The 27,443-nt window shown below is 37.9% G+C and overlaps 1 protein-coding gene across 2 annotated transcripts in view; it reads right to left on the reverse strand.

Annotated features, from left to right (window-relative positions):
- PCSK5 (proprotein convertase subtilisin/kexin type 5) overlaps positions 1 to 27,443 on the reverse strand; it is a 255,418-nt gene that overhangs the window by 178,166 nt on the left and 49,809 nt on the right. For both annotated transcript variants that reach the window (XM_068667577.1, XM_068667578.1), the window contains exons 4-5: positions 2,997 to 3,140; positions 683 to 759 (exon numbers count right to left, since the gene is read on the reverse strand). In XM_068667577.1, the coding sequence (XP_068523678.1) occupies positions 683 to 759; positions 2,997 to 3,140 (221 nt within the window). The remainder of the gene's footprint in view (positions 1 to 682; positions 760 to 2,996; positions 3,141 to 27,443) is intronic.

Here is a 27,443-nt window from a genome sequence, read left to right on the forward strand (position 1 = left end):
TTCCTGAGCTCAGGTCTCCCTGTGAGTTTGTCCCCAAGACTTCACAATAGTACATCCAAAGAGCAGAGCTAGAATGACAAATACCAGGAAGTGCTTTGAAGGAGAAACATATCACTCATGCTGATATATTCAGACAGTCACATGACACAGATATCATAACTAGGCAGAATTGCTATTCCTGGGTTTATATGGTTTCTAGCAAATTCCTATGTGTAAAATCTCCATGAGGTTAAGACTGAAAGTATTAGAAAATATTAGAAAGGTAAATCACCACTAACTTTTTTTTTTCTTCAAAACTCAAAGTCTATGAAGTTCAAGGAAGTCAGAAGCCAAGACAGTTGTCACATTTAACAACCTGCCGATAACTCACTGAAGTAGTATCTAAGAAAGGTAAGAGCCACCACCTTATATTCTGCATCCCAAAGGGATTGAAAATGTTTCCTTTCATGCACCCAGAACTCTCAGACTAATTTTTATGTGGTTTTGGATTGCTCCAAATGCATTCAGAGAGTAAGCATCATGCAGTGTGCATGGAAGAGACATAAATACATATTTCACAAAGATTTAAATACAAGTCATGCTGCCTTATGAGGATTCAAGTTTTCCCGGCTTTCACAGCAGAACTTGTATGCTCTACTTGAGGAACTACATTGAAAGTGTCATGAGTGTCACAGTGCCTTACTTGTTCTCGTTGCTGGCATCATATCGAGGCATAGGGTCAAAATCATTTCCATTGACATCAAAACTGGCCTGCGAATCCTGTAGCCAACAGGAGAAATAAAACCAGTTTCTCATTAATTAGTCATTGAGTCATGTAGCCTATACATTCTTCAGCAGGTTTGTACAAGAGAGTCATTAGGTTAACTAACATTCCTGCGGTTTTATGATGATTGCATTTTTTTAGGAAAGGATTATGTATTTTATAATTACGGGATTTACAGATTTTATTTTACCCTTGGAAAAAGGAAGAGAATAATGAATGCTCTGAAAAGCCATAGTTCAGTTGCATAGAGGAAATAGAAAGTGCAGTTTCGTTAAACCAAAAAAGCGTCTAAGAAACTTTTGGAACTTCAGAGAGTTCATTTTCAAAACTGGGATTTCGCTAAATGTTTCAAGATTCAAGAAAAGTTATCTGCAGCATGATGACTGAATTTTCAGGAAACAATATAATTTTCTTAAGGATATTAATATAAAAAATACAGCTTCAAATGCAACATACATTGAATTCCTATTTGTTTGGGAGTGTAAATGTTTCAAATATATTGAAGGTATCTGCACATTTCTACTTCAAATTTTACCAAGATTCTTACAGCTGAAAATAGTTTATAGAGTAAACGTCTGATGGTTTGTATGGCTTCCATTAATCCATGTGGTAGCATGCAGTGTGTTGACATGGCAAGCAGTTCTTTTTAATCTCTTATTTTTTCAAAACCAGTTACCACATCCACCTCAAATATTCCTGTTTGCAGCCACACCAGCAATAATCTGACATATAGAAGGCATTTGTCATCAAACAAGCAATGTGTACTGCTTTGGGGGAATTCCTTCTTGGCGTGAGGAAAAAGAGAGAGGAGGTGGTATGGGAATAAATAGCTGCTTTAAATTCAGTGGAAGGACAGTACTGGGATGAAGTGACAATCTGGGTCATTCAATGATGGGCTAAAATATTTGGTTTGTTTAAACAACTTTAAAGATTAAAGAGAAGGATGTGGCATGCATTAGGATCAATCACATACTGACAAATAGGGCAACAGCCTGTCACTTCTATTTATGCAGTCCTCATGTATTTCAGATCTGAGTTCCATGTGCAGCATGGGGAAGGATGTTAAGTGTGGCTAATTTAAAATAAATGGCTTTAAACTGTGGAAAAGACTGTAGCTTTTGATGGGTTATTAATGATATTAATGATATTATTGTTGCCTTCATGTCTTAAATGTTTTGTCAAGATGGTATGCTACCTGGAAAAAAGCCTGTGTTGAGAATTTTTTTACAAGGCCTATGACTCTAACAGGACTAAATGTATATGCATGCCTTGTGCTGCTCATCTTCACTGGTTATACTCAACACATCTGTATTTGTTGTTTCCTTATTTTGTGTAAATATACAGCTCACACATGTCACTTCAGAGAAATAATAAGGTTGCCAAGGTGCCAAGGTCTTGTGCTTTTGGGTAATGCCTATTCCTGAAACTCAGGAAAAATCACTCCAGCAAGCATGGTTGTGACACTCTGAGCAACTTTAAGTTCAGATACAAACACAAGAAGTCACCCACTAGAAAAGGAACTTCTCTTCACATTATGCAGTCCTTCCAAGGTACATTAAAACAATCATTTAAACATGATGAACCGCAAGCAAAAAGAAACTTTCTGATGGGACATGAAATACTGGACATGGTAAACAAAGGACACTGATCTCCTCTTATTGTAAACTGGGAAGGGGCTCACTGGAATTTAGAAAGACTCATTATAAAGACCACAAAATATTCTACACCTCTTTTTAATTGAGTTATAACCTTTTCCTTTAATATCATTTCCAGCAATAACTAGCTTTAAAAATGAACACATAGAACAATACATCTAACATTACAGCCTTTGAGACAAGAGCTACTGTCTTGCTAGCTAAATGTATTTGTCAAAAACAGACTTCAGCTGCTCACATTAACTGGAAAGTAGAGTATTTCCATTCCTTAAGTTCTGCAAGTGTGAAGATATTAAGTAAAATAATTGCGGAGAAGAGGAAAAATATCTGTTTATTGGTCCCAGTCCTTCAGAAACGCAGGACTCAGCTACACAAGGCATCTAGATATTAAAGACATTCTGGCTGAATATAGTCGTAACTAAAAGAATACAGACTATCAAAATTCATCTATTTTCCTTTCCAATTTGAGGAAAACTTTGCATGAGTCTCCTTCCTTCCCTCCTCCCTCCCTCCAATGAGCAGCAAATTTATTGCATGGTAATAATGCAGCAGCAAATCAGACTCTAGCAAACACTCACATAATTCTGCATCAAGTCTGGATGGTTTCTTTCAATGCCGTCATCCAAGATGGTGACCACAACATTTTTTCCAGTGTAACCTCTCTTCCAAGCACCTACTATATTCATATCTGATTGGCAATGATGAGTGTTATCACTGCAGTGCTGTGGAGAGAAGAGGAGATAAAAATGTTGGATGTTGCAGACTAGTGAGCAGTATGGGGTTGAGATATTATCCTACTTACATCAACATTACCATTTAAATTAGCACAAGCATATTGATTTGAATAGCAACTATACAAGATCAACACCTTCATTTAGAAAGAAATGAGTAATTAAAAAGAAAAGCCTAATTGTATGAAAATTGTTTGTCCTGTTATTTTTTTTTTTTCTCAGATTACTTTTCATGCTAAGCAATAGGAAAATGAAGCAACCAACCACAATAAACCACTAGGATCTGTGTATAAAATAAAAGGACTATTCCTGACTGTTAAGTGCCCTTATTTAAAATGTACATTTGAATTATTTGAGTTTTTTTCAGAAAAACAAACCATATGTGGATAAAAGGAGACAAAAGCCTGTACAGAAATGGCCACAAAAACAAATACTGCTTTTTGGAGCTTATGTGCTGCATAATTTCTTGACAGAATGTTTGGAAAGTAATCCAGATTCAATTCTATCTACAAAAGAAGACTTTTGGCAGGTTTTGTGCAGTATCAGCAGGAGATGAGCAGCAGTTAAGAACCTGTAACCAAAGACTGAAAAACTTGCAGCTGAAGGTGTTTAAAGAATTGCAGATAGTTAGACAGAGAGAAGTCTGTGACACAGCTTTCAGTGCATCCACGTCTGGAGAAAAGAAAAGTTTAGGGTACTTTAAAACCAAAAGCCTCTTCTTTCTTTGACACAAATGCACCCAGATCACATGAAGTGATGTGGTGTGCTGTGACAGTGAGACGCAACCCATGGGTGTCCATCTGCCCCACCAGCAGCTCTGGCCTGCAGGCAGAGCTGTCCCTGGTGAAGCAGGCCCATCAGCTCCCCTTCCTGTAGCCCCTTCCAGGCTCAGGCAGAGCAATGGGCACAAATAAGAGGGGAAAAGCAAAGGGTGGGAGGAAGGAAGGAAAACAGAGACTGACCCTGAAACTTGTATCATAGCAACAGCATCCATGTGAGTGTGCTTGGCACTCACTCCCTACTCCACGGCCTCGTGCCCTCATCTCAGCCTGATGTTTTGGTGCCCCACAAATAGTAAGCAGTATGAACACATCCAGGGAGATGCACTTCACCTTGAGCTGGCCCAAACCCTTCCTCCTAAACATGAGCGCACTACAGGCTAACATGCAAACTGACATCAGGTTGCTATCACATCTTACTTTTCCTCCTTTTTCTCCCTTTTCCTCTCTTCCCCTGCACTTTCATAAACAAACCATTGGATTTAAGAGTGGTCATTTGCTGTTACTAAATCAAAACTGCATTATTAGGTACTATATGCACATACATACAGCATACATTCTTCCTTGCCATCTTTTCCTTGTGCATGCAAACATCCACCTGCCTGCCTGACTGTCTATCCATCCACACACAAAGGCACTTGAAGACTTTCAGGGCCCTGTTCCAAAGAATGTACAGGCCTGGCTTAATGCTTTTGTTCTGTGTGCTGCTTGCAAATGCTCACACTGCTGGATTTATGGAATTAACTACAGTCAAAACTTGCCCTCTATATACTGAATGTAATGGTTGCACACGTCAGGCTTTCTAATGTACAAACAGCAATATCAAAAGCATGTGATGCTTCCAGGTGCCTTTGTGCTTTTCAAAAGTGTTACTAATTAAGCATCAGAAAATGCCCACAAAACTGATGAGTATCATTAATCACCATTTATTGGTGTGAAGACAAGGAGACAAAAAGTGGAAGAACCTGCCCCCAGCCACAGAGCAAACCCAGGAGAGAAAGGCAATGTGCAATCAGGATTCCTGGCCCTGGCCTCCAGTCAAAGTAACTGGGACACTACTTTGCCCCTTCATCCCCTTCTCTGAAATTCCAAATGATCCTTTGGATGCTTTTCTGCTCATTTTGTCCTCTCTTCATGGGTAATAATCTTGTTGTTTTGCTTCCCAGCCAGTCAAACCAGGCAGGATGAGCAAGCAAATGCTTTTTAATCCTGAAAGGGATGCTGGCTCTCTGAAAGCATGCTGGCTCTCCACCAGAAGATGACTACTTCTTCCATTAATGCTGTTGGCATGGCCTGTTGCCCTCACTTACCTCTCCTGAACTGGTTTGCGGTGGTGGCAGAAAGGAGTTAATTCATCAGCTGCTTTGCCACACACATGTAGGTGAACACAATGAAAGAGATATTGCTCACTTTAGCATGTGCTCTGTTAGCGTGCAAGAGATGTACCAGATGAAATTGATATTCAAATTACCTTGCTCTGCTCCAAGACTGGGCAGAAAGCTAGTCTAAACAAAATCTTTCTGCATAAAAGAAATTCCAGGAGTAAAGCAGGCATAAATGTGTGTGCCCACATAAAACTTTAGATCACAGCATACGTGACATACAGACAGAGAATACAAAGGCAGCGGAGATCCATCCAACTGGGAGTAGTTCAATAGCAGATGAGGTGTTCAGTTCTTACTGTTAATATATGTTACTTATTCTCAAGTGTTATTAATAATAACATTTTTTTCCAGCTCTGTTCCTCACTGTTCTTTCTGCTTTTACTACTATTTTATCTATGCTTTTCTCTCCTTGTTCCTAGCTCTATTCTTCTCTGCCAATACTATCTTTTGCCAATTAATTTTTAGTTTTGTTTGATTCAACATCTGATTTCGGCTTCCCCAATTATGCCTTATCTCTGTATGAAGATTAATCTGACTGTGCACATTTCTCTCAAAGCAGTCAGAAGATTTGGCTTTTATCAGGAACACTTCACATTTTAGAGAGCAATTACTCTTCCAATGCTATGTAATATTGTAGAGATACACCGTTTCACATGGAATACCCTCTAACATGCTATTACTTGGTTTCACTTGCACTCTTTCCTGTCACTTTAAAGTACTCTTTCCTTCAAAAACATTTATTGTAAGGAATTTTCCACTATTGAGTTCCATTCTATTTTTTATTTTTTTTTAACCATGTGCTGCTTCTTTACACCTACCCAACTTACATTGTCAGCTGCTTAACAGAGAGCTGTTTTTAAAGAATTTGGAAGCACTGTTTCAATTGATAGTGTTAGTCAAATAAAAAAGAATAAAATAACAGTCATGATAATAAAAATTATGTGATTCACAGAGATTGGATTTTATATCAGTGGGCATTTATTGAATTTTCTAGCTCATTTTCATTTTTTTTTCCTGTTCTCTCTTTTCAGAATTAAAAACAAACCTTGTCATATTAATGTATAAAAGCTGTGGGTTTGCAAGGTTTCTATTAGACCTTTTAATCTTTGAACTGTTGTTATCTAATTTTGAAGGGAATAGTATAAACCACACTTGAAATACAGAATTATGGAATAAATTTGTCTATGGAATTTCCCGCTCCTCCCAGCAGATAAAGTAATTCAGAAATTTCCTGCATTGGTACCATGACTAGACAACTGCAGTGAACTAGCATCATTTCAACATACATTGGTTTCATCTATTGCCTGGAGGATACCATCAAAATGAATAAACAACCTCTCACCCACTTACATACAGTAATTTGACTGAGATTTTTAAAAGGCTCTCAAAGGATGGTGTTTTTCTTTAGACTGTTTAATTGGAAAATGTTAATGATACTACTGTTGGTATTTAATAGAATCAGTCTGCAAGGGTGAAAGGCAGTTGAAGGACGCATAGGAAGGGAGGGACCTCTAGCAAAGAAAATGTCAGATACGGAACATTTCTCATACTTGAAATTCAATTACTATGAGTGTAAAAAGACAAAATAATCACTTAGGCATCTTTGGACAGACAATTTGAAAGCCTGCCTCTGCAATTAACAAGCAGACAAAACATTAGAAAGTTTTCTGTTTTGACGTATTAGACTCCAATCATTTTCAATGTTTTCAATGTTAGACGTGTGCTTGGATTCTCTTAACTATTTTGAGAAATTCTGTCTAAAAACTAGCCTGTAGTCATTGTATCATTATTTTAACATTTCCTGTGTGCTGCACTAATTTTGGTGGGCTTGGTGTATGTATTTAGGGATCAATAGCAAAATGGAAAATGGAAAATTAAGAATCATATTAATGGCCAAAACCTCTTGGAATTCCAGAACTTGAAATCAAATTAAAAGAACAGTTACTATGAAATTCTGCTCTCTCTTTTGCCTTGCCTATAAAAACAGTGTAGAAATAGAAATATCTAATTCTGTGACATGATGTCTTTCAGAAAAGATCTATTGTGTTCTCTGTAAGTCTTCATAAGGTACATTATTTTGATTTCCTATAGTTTTTGAGTTGCCAGGACTTTTTTTGACTATATATATGTATATATTCATATTTGATTATTAATATAGTAGGATGAACATAAATTATCAGCTTTTAACTTTAGTAGAGGAGTAGAGGAGACATCCTGATGCTATGTTCAGCTTTTTGAGGTGCAGTGTTCTAAGTTAAAACTTGTCAATTGTTCTCGTTTCCTGAAAAAAAAAAAAAAGAGAGAGAGAGAGAGAGAGAGAAAGAGAGAGAAAGAAATAATCTGTTTTCTTTATGCTTTTGATGTGATCCAATTTTAAAGGGAATGAAAGAAATAAGCAGAGAGGTAATCAGGAGACATGGAAAGGCAGGATACTTATTAAAATGGCTCTCGTAATGTTACAGAAATCATGACAACATGCTTTGAAGAGCATTATAACCTGAAGAACTGAAGTGATTTACTGAAATTACTTTTTGGTTTCTCTAGAATAAGCAGTTGAAAGCCACATTTTCTAAGATGACTATTAAAATAATGTTTCTTTTTAGAAGTATTTCTCACATTTTTTATTCTTTCATCACAATATACAAAAGGTGAAAGGATTTTTATAAGCAGAATGTATACTTGCATAATTTTTTTTTTTCTTAAATATAATGTGATATTTATTGCATGATACAAAGCAATTTCTAACTGTATAGGAAATTATTTTCTTCTTTGTTTCACCTTTAAATAACTTCTTTTTACAGCTGCACACAATATTTGAAGATCGATCAGGAGTAGACAGATAATATAAGGTCTGATTCATCTCAAACACAGGATTTTTTTTTCATTGAATTGTGTCTGACTTCTGGAGCCATGTGTTTACTGAATTGCTACTTTTTACATTCTTTTTTTTTTTTTTTTTTAATCTGTGTCAGTATAAATAGACATATTCCAAGAGTGCACCATGTTAAATATTTAAAAACAATTTATTGCTTCTGCAACTTGAGAAAGTTTAGTTAATTTACTTCAGAGATGAATGTCATTCATCTTTATTGATTCTTTAGATTAACAAATAAAAATACAATTGGAGGCCCATAAGAATAATTACAGGCATACATTATTTTACGCCTGTTTAAGCAATGAAGGAGAACAGGAAATCAGTATAAAAGGGCTTCTTGTATTCATTGGAGTGTCTGATGACTACAGTCAGACAAGAATAACATACAAGGCTGTTTTTATGTTTTTTGCAGTGAAAAATATGGAACTCGTAACTATTATTCTTTGTGTTTACATTGCTATTCTTTCCAAAAATAGAGTATTTCATAATGCATAAAATTTGTATTCAAGACAATTCCATTACTTTTCCATCATGGGCAACATGGGAAACCAGTCAACACTGGTTTCTTCTGTAACCCATGTGCTGCCTCAAACATGAATTAATTTAGGAAAGCACTGCATGTCCATGTTCCATAGGCTGCCAGGCTGATGACTTTTTAGGAGTGGAAAACTTTCCCCTTTTCTAGCTATGCAGATGGCAGAATTTCTCTCCCTGTTGCAAGTCCTAGAACCTGCAGAGGCACAGGAATAGTGTGCTTCTAACATTGCCTCTTTGTTCCACACGGGGCATGTCTTGTTGCTCCATTAGGATGCCTGCCTCTAGTCCTATTTCTTTCCCAAGTGGAGGGAACTACAGAGACTCCTTCAAGGCAACAAGAGATGTAGCTAAAACTGCATCATGGTTATTGAGTGTGTTCTGCTACCTCCACTAAACAAATGTGAAAAGGGGTATTCACAAAAATGCAAAAGGCCCACCATATCCTCCACCAAACAGCACAGCCACATAAAAACACAGAAAGAAAAGAAAGTAAAAAAGGAAAATGTGAATTAAAGCAGCCAGGATGTGTCTGCTTTACTTTGAAAGTAAAAATTGTCCATATGACTGGCATGCTATTGACCTGGTGCAACTGGTATACCTTGAAGATGTACTAACGTTGTAAGATCTATATCAATGTATAGACAGAGTTCTGCCTGGGAAACGTTGGAAAAAATATAGGTACCTGATGAATAATCTCCTGGGGAAGCAGCAAAGGATAGAAGAAGGAAGAGAGAAATAATTTCCATAGCTTGTGGCTACTGCTAAGTAATGGAGGAAGAAAATAAGCATGCATAGAAATACATCCCTATATGTAGCAGTGTTCTCTCAAGATGCCTGTATGATGACTGTTACTACTAATGGTGCTGCTGCTACTACTGATGCTGCTACTACTATACAAACAGCTTACTTATCAACAAAAGGCTAGAAAGTGAACCAAAAGTTAATGTGCATTTTAAGTTAAGTTAAAGGAACAAAACAGGACAGGTAAATGACTGGCTGAGGGGGTGGTGTCTGGACCAGGGATTTGGGTATTTTGATCTTGGGCCGTCCTTTGAGAGGCCGGGTATGTGGGCTACAGACAGACACCAACTGAGCAAGTGCGGTGCAAGTGTGTTGGGGAGCAAGCTCTCTGGGCTGATTACCAGGGCTTTAAACTAGGTTTGATGGGGGAAGAGAGGGGAGCTAAAGGTGACAGAGAAGGGCTGGGGGAAGTTGTCACTGCTGTCACTGTTGAAGACAGGGAAAAACTTCTGAGCTCTCCCATAGGATTGTCTGAGGGCTCCTCAGAGAAGGTAGCGTTCCCGATCCCCCGTCCAGTATCTTCTTCTTGCATCCCCCCAGGGGTAACTGCACCTGCTACTTCCCTAAAGTGCCTGTACACCAATGCACGGAGCATGGGAAACAAACAGGATAAGCTCGAGATCTGTGTTCGGTCATGGTGCCATGATCTCATTGCGATCACTGAGACGTGGTGGGACAGCTCGCATGACTGGAACACAGTCATGGAAGGCTACATCCTCTTTAGGAAAGACAGGGTGGGGAAGTAAGGGGGTGGGGTTGCCCTTTATGTGAGGGAGCAATTAGAGTGTACCCAGCTCCAGCTGGGGTAGGGTGAAGGGCAAGTGTAGAGCTTGTGGGTAAGAATTAAGGGGTGGGCTGGTATGGGAGACATGGTGGTAGGGGTCTACTACAGGTCTCCAGATCAGGAGGAGGAAGTCAATGAGGCCTTCTATGAGCAGCTGCTAGTAGCCTCTCAATCACAAGTGCTAGTCGTCTTGGGGGACTTCCATTACCCAGACATCTGCTGGGTAAGCAACTCAGCCAGGCACAAGCAGTCTGATGCAGGTGGTGGAGTAGCTGACGAGGCATGGGGTGCTCCTGGACCTCGTTCTTACCAACAGGGATGGCCTTGTTAGGGATGTGAAAGTAGGGGGCAGCTTGGGATGCAGTGACCATGAGATGGTGAAGTTCCAGATGGAACTAGGCAAAGGAAGTAATGCTAAAAGCAGGATTGCTACCCTGGACTTCCGAAGAGCCAACTTCAACCTCTTCTGGGACCTGCTTGGGAGTATCTCATGGGATAGGTTGCTAGAAGGCAAGGGTGCTTGTGAGAGCTGGGCTACGTTTAAGCAGCACTTCTTTCATGCTCAGGTTCGGTGCATCCCAAGGAATAGGAAATCGGGGAAGGGGGGCAGGAAACCTGCATGGATGAGCAAAGAGTTCATCAATAAGATCAAAAGGAAGAGGATGGTCTATGAAACGTGGAGAAAGGGCCTGTCCTCTTGGGAGGAGTATAGACGTGTTGCCAGGGCCTGCAGGGACATGATGAGGAAGGCTAAAGCCCACCTTGAGATGCGGCTTGCAAAAGAGATAAAGGATAGTAAGAAGGATTTTTTCAAGTATATAAACAGCAAGAGGAAGACTAGGGATAATGTGGGTCCCTTGCTGAATGAGCGGGGTGTCCTGGTAACAGGACAGATGGGCAGGAAGAAACCAAATAAGATTTAATAAGAGCAAGTGTAGAGTCCTGCACCTGGGAAGGAACAACCCGAAGTATCAGTACAGGCTGGGGGATGACCTGCTGGAGAGGAGCTCTGAGGAGAAGGACCTGGGGGTCCTGGTGAATGACAGGTTGACCATGAGCCAGCACCATGCCCTTGTGGCCAAGAGGGCTAATGGGATCCTGGCATGCATTAAAAGGAGCGTGGCCAGCAGGTCAAGGGAGGTGATCCCGCCCCTCTACTCTGCCCTGGTCAGGCCTCACCTGGAGTACTGTGTCCAGTTCTGGGCTCCTCAGTACAAGAAAGAGAGGGATCTCCTGGAAAGAGTCTAGTGGAGGGCCACAAAGATGATACAGGGCCTGGAGCATCTTCCTTATGAGGAAAGGCTGAGAGACCTGGGTCTGTTCAGCCTGGAGAAGAGAAGACTGAGAGGGGATCTCCTCAGTGTATATAAATATCTGAGGGGTGGGGGACAGAAGGATGTAGCCAACCTCTTCTCAGTGGTTTGTGGGGATAGGACAACGGGCAATGGCTGCAAGTTAGAGCACAGGAAGTTCCGCACTGACATGCGAAAGAACTTCTTCATGGTGAGGGTGACGGAGCATTGGAACAGGCTGCCTAGGGAGGTAGTGGAGTCTCCTTCTCTGGAGATATTCAAGGCCTGTCTGGACGCCTACCTGGGCAGCCTGCTCTGAGGAACCTGCTTTGGCAGGGGAGTTGGACCCGATGATCTTTCGAGATCCCTTCCAACCCCTACAGTTCTGTGATTCTGTGATTTTCACCTGCCTAAAATCCTGTTTAAGAACAAAAATAATTCTTTTATTAGTTAGAGAGAATATATGAAAATAGCAGCTGCTCCCTGGCCCCAGCTGTGCAGCATCAACCCTGGGGATCCAGTATTCACGAAGGATGAATAATTCCTCAGAGAGACAATTCTTTCCATTCTGCCATTTTTTGTGGCCTTTGCTTCATTGCTTCATAGTTTTATTTGACCTCCTCTAAGTCCCCAAAAAAGAAAGAGAAATAGGGCAGTTTTACAGACAGTCCCAAGATGCTTTTTTTTTTTTTAAATGTATCAGTTCATGGAGTCCATGTGACAATATGACTTCTTGAGTGCTCACGTGTTTAAAAGTCTTTTTTACTTCTCTTGGTCATAAAAGATTTTGAAAATGTTTCAGATCACTACAGTTTCAGATCACAAAAGCAAAAAAAATAAAATAAAAAAATCTAAGCTCATGATTTTATATGCAAATTCAAGACTATATTCTGGCATGACTTGTGAGTTTTGAATGCTAGAGGCTTGTAATACTAATCTCCTTAACTCCCTAACTTTCTTTCCATCCTGAAAGGTCTCAAAGCTGTAGATTGTGGTTATCACTGCAGATATGTGATATTTAAACAGTGACATAAATCAGAGTGCCAGCATACAGATTAAATGTTGATTGTCTGAGTTTTCTTGTTCTTAAGTACTGTAGCCAGTCTAAAATCCACCTAATTTCCAGATTTCTGAATACAGAATGGGCTAGAAAAAGCCTAAAGGGCATCAGAATTATAAAAATAGCCATATTGCTTGTATGTGCTGTTTATTTGGCATGTGTATTGAGAGGATTTGACAAATGGTAAAACAGGAGCATTGCAACATGAAAGAACGTAAAAAAAAATTAATATTGGACACTTAAGGTGCTTCTAGCTAGCTTAGTAAGATATTTCTGGTTTTATTATCATCTGCTTTCAGTGATCAGTTTACATCTTTTGACAAAAAATTCAGAGTTCCTAATCTTTCAGTTAAATTGTATGAGTAAAAATTAACCTGAAGACAGTTTGCAGTCACCTAATAGACCAACCTTTTTTTTATCTCTCTCTTTCAAGCTAGACTCGATGTTTTGGTAATTTCTAAGATAACAAACAGATGGTAAGTCTTGCTTTAAAATAGTTTCCATAACTTTCTAGGGATTCTCTCTAAGCTATAAAAGACACTTTCTTTGCAACTTCCTTTTTAAGCCATTTTGAGGAGAAAGACTACTACCCTACTACCCCTCTACCAAGTTGTTAAGAAGCATGGGAGAGGGGATCATTTTATTCAGACTGTGTGAACATATGTGACAGAATCTAACTCACCATACAGAGGGAACTCTCTGAGCAGATGGCTCCAATTAATCATTAACCTTCCTGATAAGACTGATGAGAGTGGGAGGAGACCAGGGCTTATACAAATCCACTTCATTGCCCTTCCTCTTTTTATTTCACAAGGATAAGAACGATGTTTAAGAAGGATATGCTGTTATGCAAATACTGGAGTAAGGAGAGCTGATTTAGGAGGGCTTAGAAAACTTGTTTTTCTAAGAATGTTCTGAACTTGTATGGATGAGAGGACTTGTGAGAAAACAGATGAAGAAAGCTCTGAACACTCATACCCAAATTTTTAAGGACTTTTGCATTACTGCAGTGGTTTTTTTTTGTTGTTGTTTTTTTGTTTTTGTTTTTTTTCTTCTCTATTTTACATTGTGGTCAGATCCCTTTGATCCATGAGGCAATAGCTTGGTGACATCTGGTGTTAATGGTGGTGGGATGTCCTGAGGGAGAAGGAGGGTGAGAGGGACAATGAGAGGGAGGGATGTGAGACAACAGGACTCATTCAGGAGTCTGAAGGAAAGACACACGTCCCTACTTTTTCCTCAAGGGACAAAAGAGGGTAGCAAAAATGGGGAACATGAAGCTCAGAATATGGTGACAGTCCCATATTCCATTATTAGGAACAGAGTGGGAGTTTTTCCACGTTTTTCTGTGGACATATGGAGTTAGGGCTGGAATTGTTTCACAGTGCCTTTACTTCTGCAATAAACATCTATGCTACTCGATACCTATAAGTCTTTTTCCCTTAGAGTCATAAAGAGCCATCAGGTTATTGTACCCTTGGTCCCATTATTTGCTTGGGTTGGTATGTCAGAGGAGATTATAACTTGCCAGAGGACAAACTTTAAGCTCATGAAACCATTCTCTTGAGACAGAAGTATAAAAATCACTCTATACCCTCCTTAGACAGCCTTATAGAAATATTTAATCTAACTCTGAAATGCATGCTGTGAAAATTCATTAACAGTGCAGGATCAGACTAAGATGAATGGCTGCTATTTTAGTTTGCCTATAGGGAAGTAAGTACCGTAGGCACCAATGGGCTTTTCACCATTTGAACATGCTATGGTTGATGAATGCAAGGCCCACTACATAGTGTATGAGAAACCTGGGAAGATAAGGCCAAACCACTAGAGGGAGTGGCTAGTTATATTTTGCAGATGAGATCATCTGGCAGAAATGAGAAAAGTAACCCTGAGAAATCTAGTGAGACACGGGAAAAAGTATTCAAGAAATGAAAGTTTTAGATAAGGCAAAAAAGTACCAGAAAGTTACTCTTTCTACTGTCTCAGAAAATTTGACTCAACTGATTAAATGTTGAAGTCCTTCTGAAATGCTGAATGTTAGTCCAGAAACATATGACAGCTGTAAATGAAATACTGTGCAAAGTAGACAAAGAATGTAAAAATGCTGTGAAATTGAAATGGGTCTTAAAAGAAATCTCAGTAGAGTGTCAGAATTCAAGCTGTATCAGAAAATATAAATATTGCAAAAAGGTTCTGGAGAAGTGCAATTAGCATGCGTTGATTTTATGGAGAACTAGGCATAGACCAATGTCTACAGAGCTTTCTAGTAAAAAAGATTTTAAGGGTCTTTGGGAGCTGCTGCTAAACTAAACACTCATCTTTATCACTAAAGACAGATAGATTGTGTTTACTGCAGCACTACTATGAAGGAAGTTCCCCCAGCTGCAGATAAAGTAATTGAGTATGTGGAATGATGCAAATTGAACTGAGAAGTTAATTTTAAACTGATACTAGGAGAACATACAAGCTCAGTATAAGCACCTTTTATGTACATCAAGGACTAGAAAATGTAATTGGTCTAACTGGAAATGGGAAGAAAATCTCATCCATTACTGTCAGATTTACAGAGTCTGTGTGTAGGCCATGTCTCAGCTTTGAAATGCAGTACCTGTCAATGATAACTGCCTTACCATTTGCAGGTACCTCAAACAAAACAAAACAAAACAAAACAAAAATGCAAAGCAAAACAAACAAACAAACAGGAAATTTGCAGATGGGCAGATGGCACACACACAGAAAACAATAAGGAAAACTATGGTAAGAGCAGTGCAAGTGAGAACAATACGCAAACAGATATAACTAAAGGTAAGAGTTGTTAATGTTGTGATTGTTGACAATTCTGCATCCATCACTTTTCCTCGTATTTCAACTACAAAACACTCTTCGTGGCTCCCCTTCTCTTTAGTTTGCATTCTCCCTTGTCATTTCTACTCTATCAGTCTCTTCTGTAATTCCTGTCTTTTGGCTTTCTGAATCTCAGCTTTCCCAATTTTCTTATCTCTGTTGTAAATATATCTTATTTTCCAATAGTATTGTCAAATACTATTTTGACATGAACGTTTGCCCAACACAATTCACAAAGCTTCATGAAGTCTTTCAACTAAATGGGGGAATTCTCAGGGAAATATAGCGTACCTCCTAAAAACTAATTATTTTTTTCAGCTATTATGTTCTATCATGTAAATGCATGAGGCAGCTACAAGAATATTTTTATTTACTTAGAAGTGTAATGAGTTCTTTGGATCCATGAGAGACGTAGCATTAATCTGTAAGCTTTTAATAACATAGCCACTCATAAGGAAGTTAGCAGAGGGCTTGACATGTCAGTTTGTACTTTGAAGCCATATGATGGCTTTACAGATACAGAATCATTCAGGCTGGAAAAGACCTCTAAGATCCTCTAGTCCAACTTTTAACCTAGTCCTGTCAAGTCCAACAATAAATTATGATACTAAGTTCTACACCTACACATTTCTTAAAGACCTCCAGGGATAGTGACCCGACCATTTCAATGGCAGCCCGTTCCAATGCCTCACAACTCTTTCAGTAAAGGAATTTCTCCTAATATCCAACCTAAACCTCCCCGGCACAACTTGAAAATTTCCCTTCATCTCATCACTTGGTGCTCAGGAGAAGAGCCCAATCCCCACCTTGCTGCAACCTCCTTTAAGGCAATTGTGAAGCACAATAAGGCTCCCCTGAGCCTACTTTTCTCCAGGCTAAATGACTCCAGCTCCCTCAGCTGCTCCTTCTAAGACTTGTTCTCTAGATCCTTCACCAGCTTTGTTGCACTTCTTTGCATGCAGTTATAGTTAAACCCATTTTGTTTAAGAAAGCATTAGCGACCATGTGCAATTATTAAGTCTTAAATTTTAAGAGGCTACCATGTATACTACCATGTAGTATAGGAAAGATGAAGTTACATACTTCTACAGTATGCTTTCAGATCTGATGACACAGATGTGGAGTGAGAAGTGATGATGGTCATATAGCCAGTGTAATTTGGATTATTTGTGAAGGTGAACTTATTTAAACCATGTGTTTGTAATATAATTTTATATATATGAAATCATGCAGTTAAGCATGGAGGACCAAGAGTGCAAGTAATGAAAAGAGAGAAAGTGTCTGGAAGCAGAGTAATAGTGAAAAGAATATAAGGAGTGAGGTAGACTGTAACTTCAAGAAGATGTTCTATGAAACCATGTATTATCCTTTGATGGTTAAGCAGTGGGATAGCAAGAAAAGTGGGTCAGTGTATTTTTTTAAATGACAGTAACTGACAGAGGCTGTTCCTGGAATGACATGTGCATGTGTCCAGTAGTAATGTTTCAAAAAGGATGCTCTTATAAAATGAGCAATTAGTCCTTGCTGCTTGTTTTCTGAACCAAGTACAGGAAAAACAGTTTACAACGATTCTTAACAAGCTCAATGTTTTTATCTTATCTAAGAGAGGGTAAAGACATGACTTGATTGCAGCATGCAAGTAACTCAACATGGAAGACATTTTTGAAGGGGGATGCTCCTATAAGCTATTTTGGAGGACAGCCTAACAAGTACAGAACAAGAGAAATATCCAACTACAAAGTGTAAGTTATTTTAATAGTTAATCATTAACACAATGCTCTTACTAGTGTGACTCTTGTACAAGTGCAATCTTTAATCTAATATATGTATGTATCACTGAAAGTCTACCACAGCTCAAAAATTCTGAGCTTGTGATTGTAGATTACCAGTTGCAGCAACTGTTGGTCAAACTAAATGATCCTGACAATCCTCTGCCCTATCTGTGAAATGAATTAACCAAAGTAGTTCAGATCCCGATGCTGGCTGCTATGAGACTAGAGCAACAATGTGTCAGGAACTTCACAGAAACCTCAGTAGGAATTAGGGTTTAGGAGAAAAGAACCTTTTTCTGACATTTAACTGCCCTCAAATACTTGGAGATGGAGTTTTGTTGTCTAAAATTAGATGCTGCTTTAAATAAATGCATATCCTGAACAATTCTAAATACTCTCAGAAACATTAATTACTATGAATAAAATGATCTTCAGTATTTCATTAAATATGTAAAGCAATAATTTTAAAAGATAATTTATATGACACATTCAAATGAGGTGATGTTTTGCTTTTTTAGCCCATTTGGCCTTTAGATTATGAGGAAACAAATTTTTAAAAAAACATTTTTTATTACTTCTGGATAAATGTTAATCCAAAAGCACCTCTCTGCCTGGATACAGACCATTTTAAAACAGGAAAATGCCAGTGTATGTGATTGCTGTGTTATCTATAATAAAGACAAGATCTTTCAAGGCAAATGAACAACTTGATGCAGCATGACTGCGTTCATAGTGCTTCTATGGAAAGAGAAAGTGGGGAGAAACATGCTCAAGGCTGTCATTCCATGCTTACTTTAATATGAACTTTCTCATTTCAATCAAATCATGTAGCACCCCTGTTCACAACTGTCTAGAAACAAAAATGGTGATGACTTAGATTTTATTTATTTATTTATTTATTTATTTATTTATTTTAATCAAAACATATATACAGACATGTAAATTGTTCTCATCCTTTCTACACAGTGTCACTTCCTTAAGATCTTCACTGCTCAGTGCCTCTATGGAAGCAATATGGGTCACAACTTGTTTCATTCACCATCACACTCACATAAAACTTCTACACGTTAAGCAGCAAAAGAAGATGAATGGCTCAGCCTCAGGTTTATTTTTCCTTTTAGATTGTGGGATAAATCTTAAGTGTGTGTGTGAGACTTGCAAATGTTGAGACAATCTAAGGCTTTTCTAGGGCTTGGCGAAGTAACAAAACAAGCTTACAAAGTGGTTTTGGCTACTCTTGCAGACTCATTCATTGAAAATATCTACTGAAGTAGTGTTCAAGATGTTTTGGTGGCAATACCTTACACAATGTATAACATGATCTTGGGCTATGTCTTAAGTCCCAAACAAGATCAGCTGTTTCATACAGTGTGGTCAATACTACAAACTTATGAATATTACAGAACAAGCAGGCAGACATAGTGAAAACAGGCTGCAAGTCCAATGTGAGCAGGGGTAAAAGACAGAAACCATTTAGATTTTTGTTTTTTTCTCACTTGTTCAGTACAATGCAACTTCCCTTTTAACCAAAGGGAAGGTCAATGTTATGCTATGTTTGGGCAAATATTTTCAAAGGACAGACACATAAAACAAAACAATTCTTTCACTTTCACAATATATATATATATATATATATAAGTAGTATTTTATCACCACTCTAGAATGAGAGCAGATAGAAACTACATGAGACTGCTTTAAAAGAAGGAAAACCATACCAGGATAGCACATACACCTAACATGAAACATGAAATCAAAATCAAGAATGTTGTGATCATCAAGGAAGTTGAAGGAATCTAACTTCTCAATACCATCAACAAAGAAGTCCCACTCCCTTTTCTTTGATTTCTTTGATGTCTGCTACACTACTTCTCCTGGGTTTGTTCATAAGAGATGAAGCAAGGTATGGGGGCATGGTTGAGAAGCTGGGGCAGAGACTGTAGATATTAGGATGTAATGATCATCAGAGGGTTGGAGCACCTCTCTTATAAGGAAAGACTGAGAGAGATGGGGCTCTTCAGCCTGGAGAAGAGAATGCTCTGGGGCAACTTCACTTTTAATACTGAAAGGGATCTCATAAAAAGGATGGACAGGGACTCTACTCAGTAGATAATGACAGGACAAGAAGGACTGGTCTTAAACTAAAAGAGATTAGATTTAGATTAGACATTATGACCCTCACTGTAAGGGTAGTGAGGAACTGGAACAGGTTACCCAGTGAAGCTGTGGATGCCTCATCCCTGGAAGTGTGTAAGGCCAGGTTTGATGGGGCCTTGGTCAGCCTGATTTAGTGGGTGTTATCCCTGCCAATGGCAAGGGGGTTGGTTGGCATTGGATGATTTTTTAGGTCCTTTCAAACCCAAGCCATTCTATGATTCTATGATTCTTCATGAGAAATTAAACTTTAAGGCTGTCTTCGGTGTCTAGAAAAATTTCATCTTCAGGTCACTGAGGAAGTTTTCTGAGGAAGGAAGTGAGTGGGCTACAAGAATTTGGGGCGTTCTTCCAGAATCACATTTTCTGTGTGCAGAATGATTCCTTTGCAATTGTAAAGGCTGTAAGACTTGTTAAGTAGGCTGCATTAATTCCTCTATCTACATCCCAATTCATGTAGATAGGGCCTTAGTTAATCAAGGATAGATAGATTTCAGTGTTGCAGCAGCTGGTATCATATAAAGCCCACGATATGGGGCTGTTCATTGAAACATCGTGTCTGAAAGCTTCCTTTGCAACCTACTTGTGGACAGACCAGAGACTTATAAGGAAAAAAGTCTGCTGATTCAACATTAAATGTGGAGAGGTACATGGAAGTTGAACAAAAGAGAAGCCATTCAACCTCTTCATAACCTCAGGAACATTTTTTCTTTGCTTAAAATTGTATTTTTCTCTAAATGAGTTCTCTGGTTCCACAATATATTCTTTTGCCATGATTTGATATTCATAAAAACAAAAATTTATCTTCCAAGCAGTAGTTTACTGTTCATTAATAAACTGTCTTGTCCTAAAGACACACAGAAGAAAACCACACTGTATATTTAAGATGTAGTCTCTTATGTATATTTATATTTTACTCTACTTAGGCTTCTGTGCTTATAATATTTGGATTTAATGTAATTTTGAATTGCTTTCAAAACTGGTAATAATTTCCTTGTTCTGTTGGAAATTCACATCAAAATGTTAGTCACGAGTTAGTGAGTTCTAATGGAATAGAAAGGTTAAGACAAAAGTGGTATCAACACCGTAAAAGATTCACACTTGTATCCCCTGGGGCTGCATAAGGTTCTTCCCTTTCGCACATTTCCTCCCTCTGGCTACCATGAATTTCAGCCGTTTGCTAGAAATATTTTGAAACAGACAGTCTTTAAGTTTTCACACAATTTATAACCTCCATAGCAAAAGACCAGGGACAAATATTGTCCAAGTTGCTCCTAGCCTCAGAATCAGGTTGTTTTCCAAAAAGTCCTACCTCTTTGAGGAGAACTGGGAATTTGTGCTGACACACTCACCTGTATGCAATGTCTGAGTTCAAAATGATCACTTAGTTTAGGTTAGCTTTCACCAAATCCATATTTAAAATACACTAAGGACCTTTCCCATTTGCTGGACTGTATTGTGCTGGACTTCTCTCCAAAATGGTGCCATTAGAGTTACTCTCCTATGCTACTTGTTTCTTCTTCAGCTAGATGAAAATCCTTTTCACAGAGCGTGAACAACAGCTGTAACACGCCACAGATTTTTTGACATAAGAAGCACCTGCAGACAATGCCAAGGATGTCCTGCATCCCCTGAAGTGATGTAGAACACACTCTTGAAGAGAGTGTTTCTCTCTGTATTTGCTTATTTTTTATTTTTATTTTTAAATGTGGTTGAAAAGGGAGCCTTAGAGTCAGCAAGAATTAAGGTCTTCTGCATATTTGTAACCTTAGTCAAAACGTTTGCTTGTGTGATACATGGAAAGAGAGGTTAGGGCACAGTTTCTGATGGTATCCTGAGTCAAATGGCATTAGTTTTCATTAAAAAAGAGGAATAATGGTATTTCATGAATGGTTTGAGACCTAATATTGTTGAAAGCTGAACAGTAGTTCTCCTATCTTTTCTTAGTAAAGGAGAGATATGCTACATAGATACTTGCTTGGGTACAGAATGGTTAGGGAATTGTTATATAGAAGCAAAATACTAATTTCCTGTTCCTGGACAGTAATATAGCTACTATTTGTATTAGCAATGTATACAACTTTTATAGGTTACAACTTTGTTTCTGATGAGAGTGAACTGAGCGCATCACAACAGTTTGTTCTGTAACAATTGGATAACAAGACAGGCAGGCAAGCTTCCGCATTGATTTGTACACCCTGGCTGTGCAATTCTGGTCGCTCTGGAGTTCCTGATGTTTGTATAGCATTCTTTATGTGTAAAAAGCTAAAACATATTAAATATACATCATATTTATCAATACTTTTCCTGAAGTATCTGCTTTTTTAGTAAGCTCATGATAGCCAAAATACATAAATTGTTTGAGGCAAGACAGCATTTTATACAGTTAATGAAATTCCCTCTTCCATTTTTTATGGAACAACAAAATAAATTGTTGTGCTCCTTCTGTTTTGTTATTGATTACTTGATTTTGATCAAAAAACAAAAACAAAACAAAAACAAACAAAAATTAAAAGTGGATGGATAATAAGTAGTTGTTCTTGGAAAGTAACAGACAAATTCCTTCACCTTTGAAATAAATAAATAAATAAATAAATAAATAAATAAATAAATAAATATGCTTTGAGATAAATATGTGTCTACAAATTTACAGGAATATTTTTTTTCTGTTGAAGAGCTAAGAGACAAAACCTTAAGCATACCAAATTGCACCCCAATATAACACGTTTTGCAGTTGTTAATGTTAGCAAATTTCTGTCCACTTAATCTTACATGTCATTTATTGTTAGCTGTTTTATTTTGAACTACAGCTAAAGAGAGATATTATGTCTCATTAGAAATTTAGCACAGATTTTGTGATACTACCATTTCCTCATTAGTTGTAGAAAGAACCCTGTAAAAAGCAGTTGAGAAAAATGTAGCATTCTACAGAAATGGTATTTCACAGAAGAGGATTACACAGAAAAGTACCTGCAGTTTCTTAATGTGGCTTGGTTGCTACTCAGAAAAAAAAATATTTTAAATAAATTCTTGAAAGATAAAATAAAAGTGGATACTTTCCCTCTGAAAATAAAATCACTGTAGTAAATAGGCAGAGAAATGTGTGCTATTGCTGTATGATTTATTACCAAACCTTTGACACCTGGGAAAAGCTCTTCCAAAACACGTATGGAAATTATTTCTGTATTCTGTATTTCTGCTTCTTGGTTCAGCGAAAATACTGGCACAATCCCTGAACAGTGCTGACTTTCATTTCATGTTTCCTGGCCATTTACAAGGTTGCTTACCTTGAAGTCACAACTGCATGTCCCAAAAGAACAGATCAAGTAGCCTATCTGTTCTTCCTGTCATTAGATATTTGTCAATCTTGCTAAAGTAGTTGCATTAATAAAATATATTTTCTTCAGTAGATAAGGATAAAATCATTTCTTCTGCTTTCTGACTACCCAAAGTATGCTGCTGTTTTCCAAGAGGAAATGAATTTAGGTGAAACTGTGTATTACATGACCTTACACTATTAGTTTTAGCCTGTCCACAGAGAACAAGAGGTATGTTTTCATACACAGATTTGCAAGGTAATATTTTGACAGGAAGTTTGATTCTTTCTACTATCACTTTCACTGAAGCTATGTCATGGATGATTGTCTTCTTAACAAGACAATCTTCTTGATGTTCTTGATGTTCTTGTGTAATAAAAAAAAAATACAAAAAGCACATGCAAAAACCCAATCAAGATACAAAATATGCACAAAACTTAGAAAGATTTCATGCCACCTAATAAAGAACAAGGATTGGCATCAACTGCACAGACAGAAAGAAAGAGAGAATAATTGTTTGGAAAACAGTAAGAAGAGAGTGAGGTTTTTCCTTAGCTGCTAATGCCTTGCTTAGGTGGGTCTGAAATAAATTGCTAGGAGGTAGTAAAGGTGGATGATATGTATTCATTTGTTGTGGTGTTACCATGTGGCAGGTGAAAATCTGTCCCAGATTCCAGATTCTGTTTCCTCTGTGCCTGGACTTGCACTTGGACAGTGTGACCTCTCCTTTCTACTCCACCTCCCTCCAGCCCACTCCATCAGGCTCTTGTCACTCCCTCTTTTGTCCCCCTCTGTCTCCTTCCACAATCCCACTTGCCTTAGCTGACCTCATTAAGGGCCAGGCCAGGATCATAAAATCCTCAGCTCTACCACTTGCACTTGGAGTTGCGAGGGAGACACAAGACAAGCCAACTCCTCACAGACAGCAGCAGCAGCGTAGAGAAAGCAACTAGCTTGTCTAACTTTTCTCCCACAAGTTATTTCAGAGCTGCAGGACCTTATGATTCACACTACTCACTGGTGGTAAAGGTTTAGTAGCCCTATTCTGGCTGCCTTCTAGAGTCTGGTGCTACATAGCACCAGAGCAGAACTGTCTGTCCCTTCCTGTGGATGCTAGAGTAAGTCACCTGGTGGCTCACAAATATAGTAGGACTGCTACAATCTGTTGATGTGGCACACTAGAAGAGCTTCCTGAAGCAACAAAGCTGGGTTTGCCAGTTCCTTCACCAAATCTCACAGCAATGCTCACTTCAGTGTCCTTGTTGAAAGTGAAAAGTAGCAACTTTACCTGGGTTTTGCTTTCAGCATCAGAGCTGAAGGCAGCCAGCTCCAGATGCCACTATTAGAGAGATCGTCGGAATGCATAGACTGCTCTCAATTATGGTAAAAATGACATTTAATCTGTCTGCACCAAATTTTTTTTGTGCAGGTATAAAAGCATGACTGAAACATACTGGGAGATAAGTTAAACTCAGCAACTCAGTGCATTTAACAACACCCAGTTCCAGCACTGATGTTCCCTTTAAAAACTTCTTCCAGTGCTAGCCATGTGACCATATGCTGTTTCTCTTTATTTACCAACTTATCATTCACAGTAAAATTTGTGCATCTGTTTGTCCTTTCAGTTCAATTTTGGAAACTGGGAATGCTCTTCCTAAAGCCCACAGAGTTAAGTCAGAATATAACCATTTGGAGAAGCAGTACATTCAGGAGTTATATCTTTGTTTTGTATTTACAGATTCCTATCACTAGCATTTTTATTTTTAATATAAGAAAAATAGGCTTTTTCAGTAACTAAATTGCATTATATCTAATGGATTTTAATTTAATTTAAATAAACATAACAATTTAAAATAATACTTTTGTTTTGTTTTGTTTTTTGTTTTTAAAAAAGGCCATGCAAATTAGCATCTGACAGTGCATTTCTGTTTTATTCCCTCTTTCAGAGAAAACTACACTATAGAGATGTACAGTGCAAGTTTTACAAAGTCCTTCTTCTGGGTTCCAAGTGAAGGACTATTAGGTTCTCTGCTTTCAGCATTTGGTGTTTCACCAACTCACAAAGCATGTTTTTTGTTTAGAAAGAAAGAATAATGAGGAATGTATGCAAAGAGAAAATAAAAGTTGATAACAGGGAAGAGATTCAGAAAAAAAATAATAAAAGATTTTTCAGAAGAGGAAGGACTTAGTTTGGAGAAATGCACAGCAAAAATGGACCTTAAAAAGATTTAAGAAAGATGGTGAGCTGACATCACTGTGGACCTTAGGTTTATATAAAACAAAACTGGAGTTTTCCGTCGATAATATTTTTAATTGTACTTAATATTTGTTTGGAATGTGTTTAGCAATGGCAATGAAAAGACAGTGTTTACATACATAGTAAGTGGTGTGCTTCTTCCTCCATTCCAAGCACCTTATGGATGTGACTATCTAGCTCATTTTCTATCTGAGAAGCTGGCAGGCAAGTTCATATGTTCCACTTCTTGTGGTTTACAGCACTAGTAAGATTGTCAGCTATTACCTAGGTTATTAGGTAAGGTTCACTGTTACATAAATTTTCACTATGATCCCTAAGTATGAATTTTAGGGACCACAGCTAGCTTCTTTAAGCATAACACCATTTTTAAAGTTGTATTATTTACTTTTGTGGGTAGCTCAGTTATCTTATGCTGTAGTTTCTCAGAGGAATACAATCTTACCTCAGTGATTTACTGCAATTGGCTTTCTAGGTTTGCACTGGTCCTCTCTGACAGTGCCATGACTTCTCCAGATATGAGGAGTAACCTCTGGATACACATTTCCTCTTCAGTGGCATCCAATCATAAGAAAACATTTGGCTTGTAAACTTTAACTATCGTATTTATTCTTATGTGCTCTAGAGAACAGTGCAGCTCCCTCCAGCCTCACATTTCAAAACATTGTACCTCTCTTCCTGTAAAAATTCTCAGTTCTACAAAAATACCCTATAATACGTTCAATTCCTGTCCAGCAGTAACTAGGACATACAGAGTAGAAAGAACCTGGTAGGAAGTGAAAAATTCTTCTCTAAATTGGAGAATCCTGTCAGATTAGCAGTTATTACTAACAATAGAAGGGATGATAACAGTACTGGAGAGGATTAAACTCAATCAGTTGAAAAATACTTGTTCCTGTCTGAACTAACTGCAAAGACATGGTCTGTGTCTTTGTAGTCTAACAATGGCTTATTAAAAAATAAACAATGGCTAAATTAAATTCTCGTTACATTCTATTTTACAAAACTATGCAAAGAGGCCCAGCATAACAGCAGAGCTAGACTGCAGCTGCAGAAAGTACTTCTTATATGTCCATATAACTCCAGCTTCACTGACCATTACCAACCTTTTCTGAAGCAGGAGGCAGAAAGAGTCAGCAATCAGTCTTGTGATTGAAGTCTAGTAAATTTCTTTAAAAGTGAGTAAAAATTGGCCTTATTAATCATATCTTCCCAAATATATATATTTATCTTCACCTTCTTCACTTTTTATGACCATTTCTCTATGCAAGCAAGATGAGGAAACTCATTAAACCAACTAGCAGGAATGGTGACATTGGTTAGGCACAAAGTCCTCTTAGTCATTCCAAAGACACTGTTTGCTGTTACTACAAGTTAAGTAAAATGGTTTCAGATAGCAGTAGGATTTTAGGGTTGACTTCGACCTTTTTCAGTTATGCAAACGGATTGTTTATAGTCCATCCAGTTATTGACAAACAGACTATTTTGTCAACACCAGTGAAAGAGAAGACATTTAGTAGAACATGATGGTATGTAGATAGCTGAGGTCTGGGGATGTCATGCAGGATTTAGCTTTCTCCTGACTCAATATTTGGAAAGGGATGTTAACTAAGGAGCTTCCTTCCCTTTGATTTTATGTCTTTGCTATCAGTCCTAAGCAAGCTGGACCCAAGCCTGTAGGTCATTTTCAAACAGTATTTGAACAGTGGCTCTTATGTGAAGTTTCATGTGTTACTTGATCTATAAAAAGATTATATTTTACCCTTTAAATACAGATGCCTGAAAAATCAGGGGTCATGATCAAGCAGGTGCTTTTTTTTTTTTTCTAGCTTTCATTGCTTTGAGTGAGCAAAGACATAAGAAAATTGTCTTTACATGGGTATTAGAAAGCAATGGAAATGGTAATTTCTCAATAGATAATCCTTCAGCAATGAAAAAGTACAAACATATATGTTTAGGTGATGAGTGGCTCTGGAAACTCTGTCTGCTTTGGCTTCTGCTGAGCTGTAAAGTGTTAAATATCTATTTTTGTAATCTCTCTACTCTTTCTAGGAATGTGTTTAGAGTAAATGGAGAAAAATAGAGCAATAAAAAATACCTTTCAATTTGTTTACAGAATAGATCTTGAGAGATACTTTTAACCTTTGTGATGACCCAAAACAGAGAGAAGGCCTGAATCACCTTTGTAACTTCTTGCCATGGATCTCACACAAACAAAAATGTATTATTTCTAGTCTGGACTATTAAAATTACAAGGCAAAGTACTTGTGAAGATGAAGATGGGGGAGAAGAACATTAATCAGATTTTGTTTGACAAAGTCTTTGAATAAAAGGTCTTGTGTCAACAAATCTGAACTACATTTACAGCTCTGTTAGAGATTATACCAGTTCAACGGCCAAAGGTATCAATCTTAACCACAACCAAGTTACTTATTAATCA

This window comes from Anas acuta, chromosome Z (genome assembly GCF_963932015.1).
Source record: "Anas acuta chromosome Z, bAnaAcu1.1, whole genome shotgun sequence".
Lineage (NCBI taxonomy): Eukaryota > Metazoa > Chordata > Aves > Anseriformes > Anatidae > Anas > Anas acuta.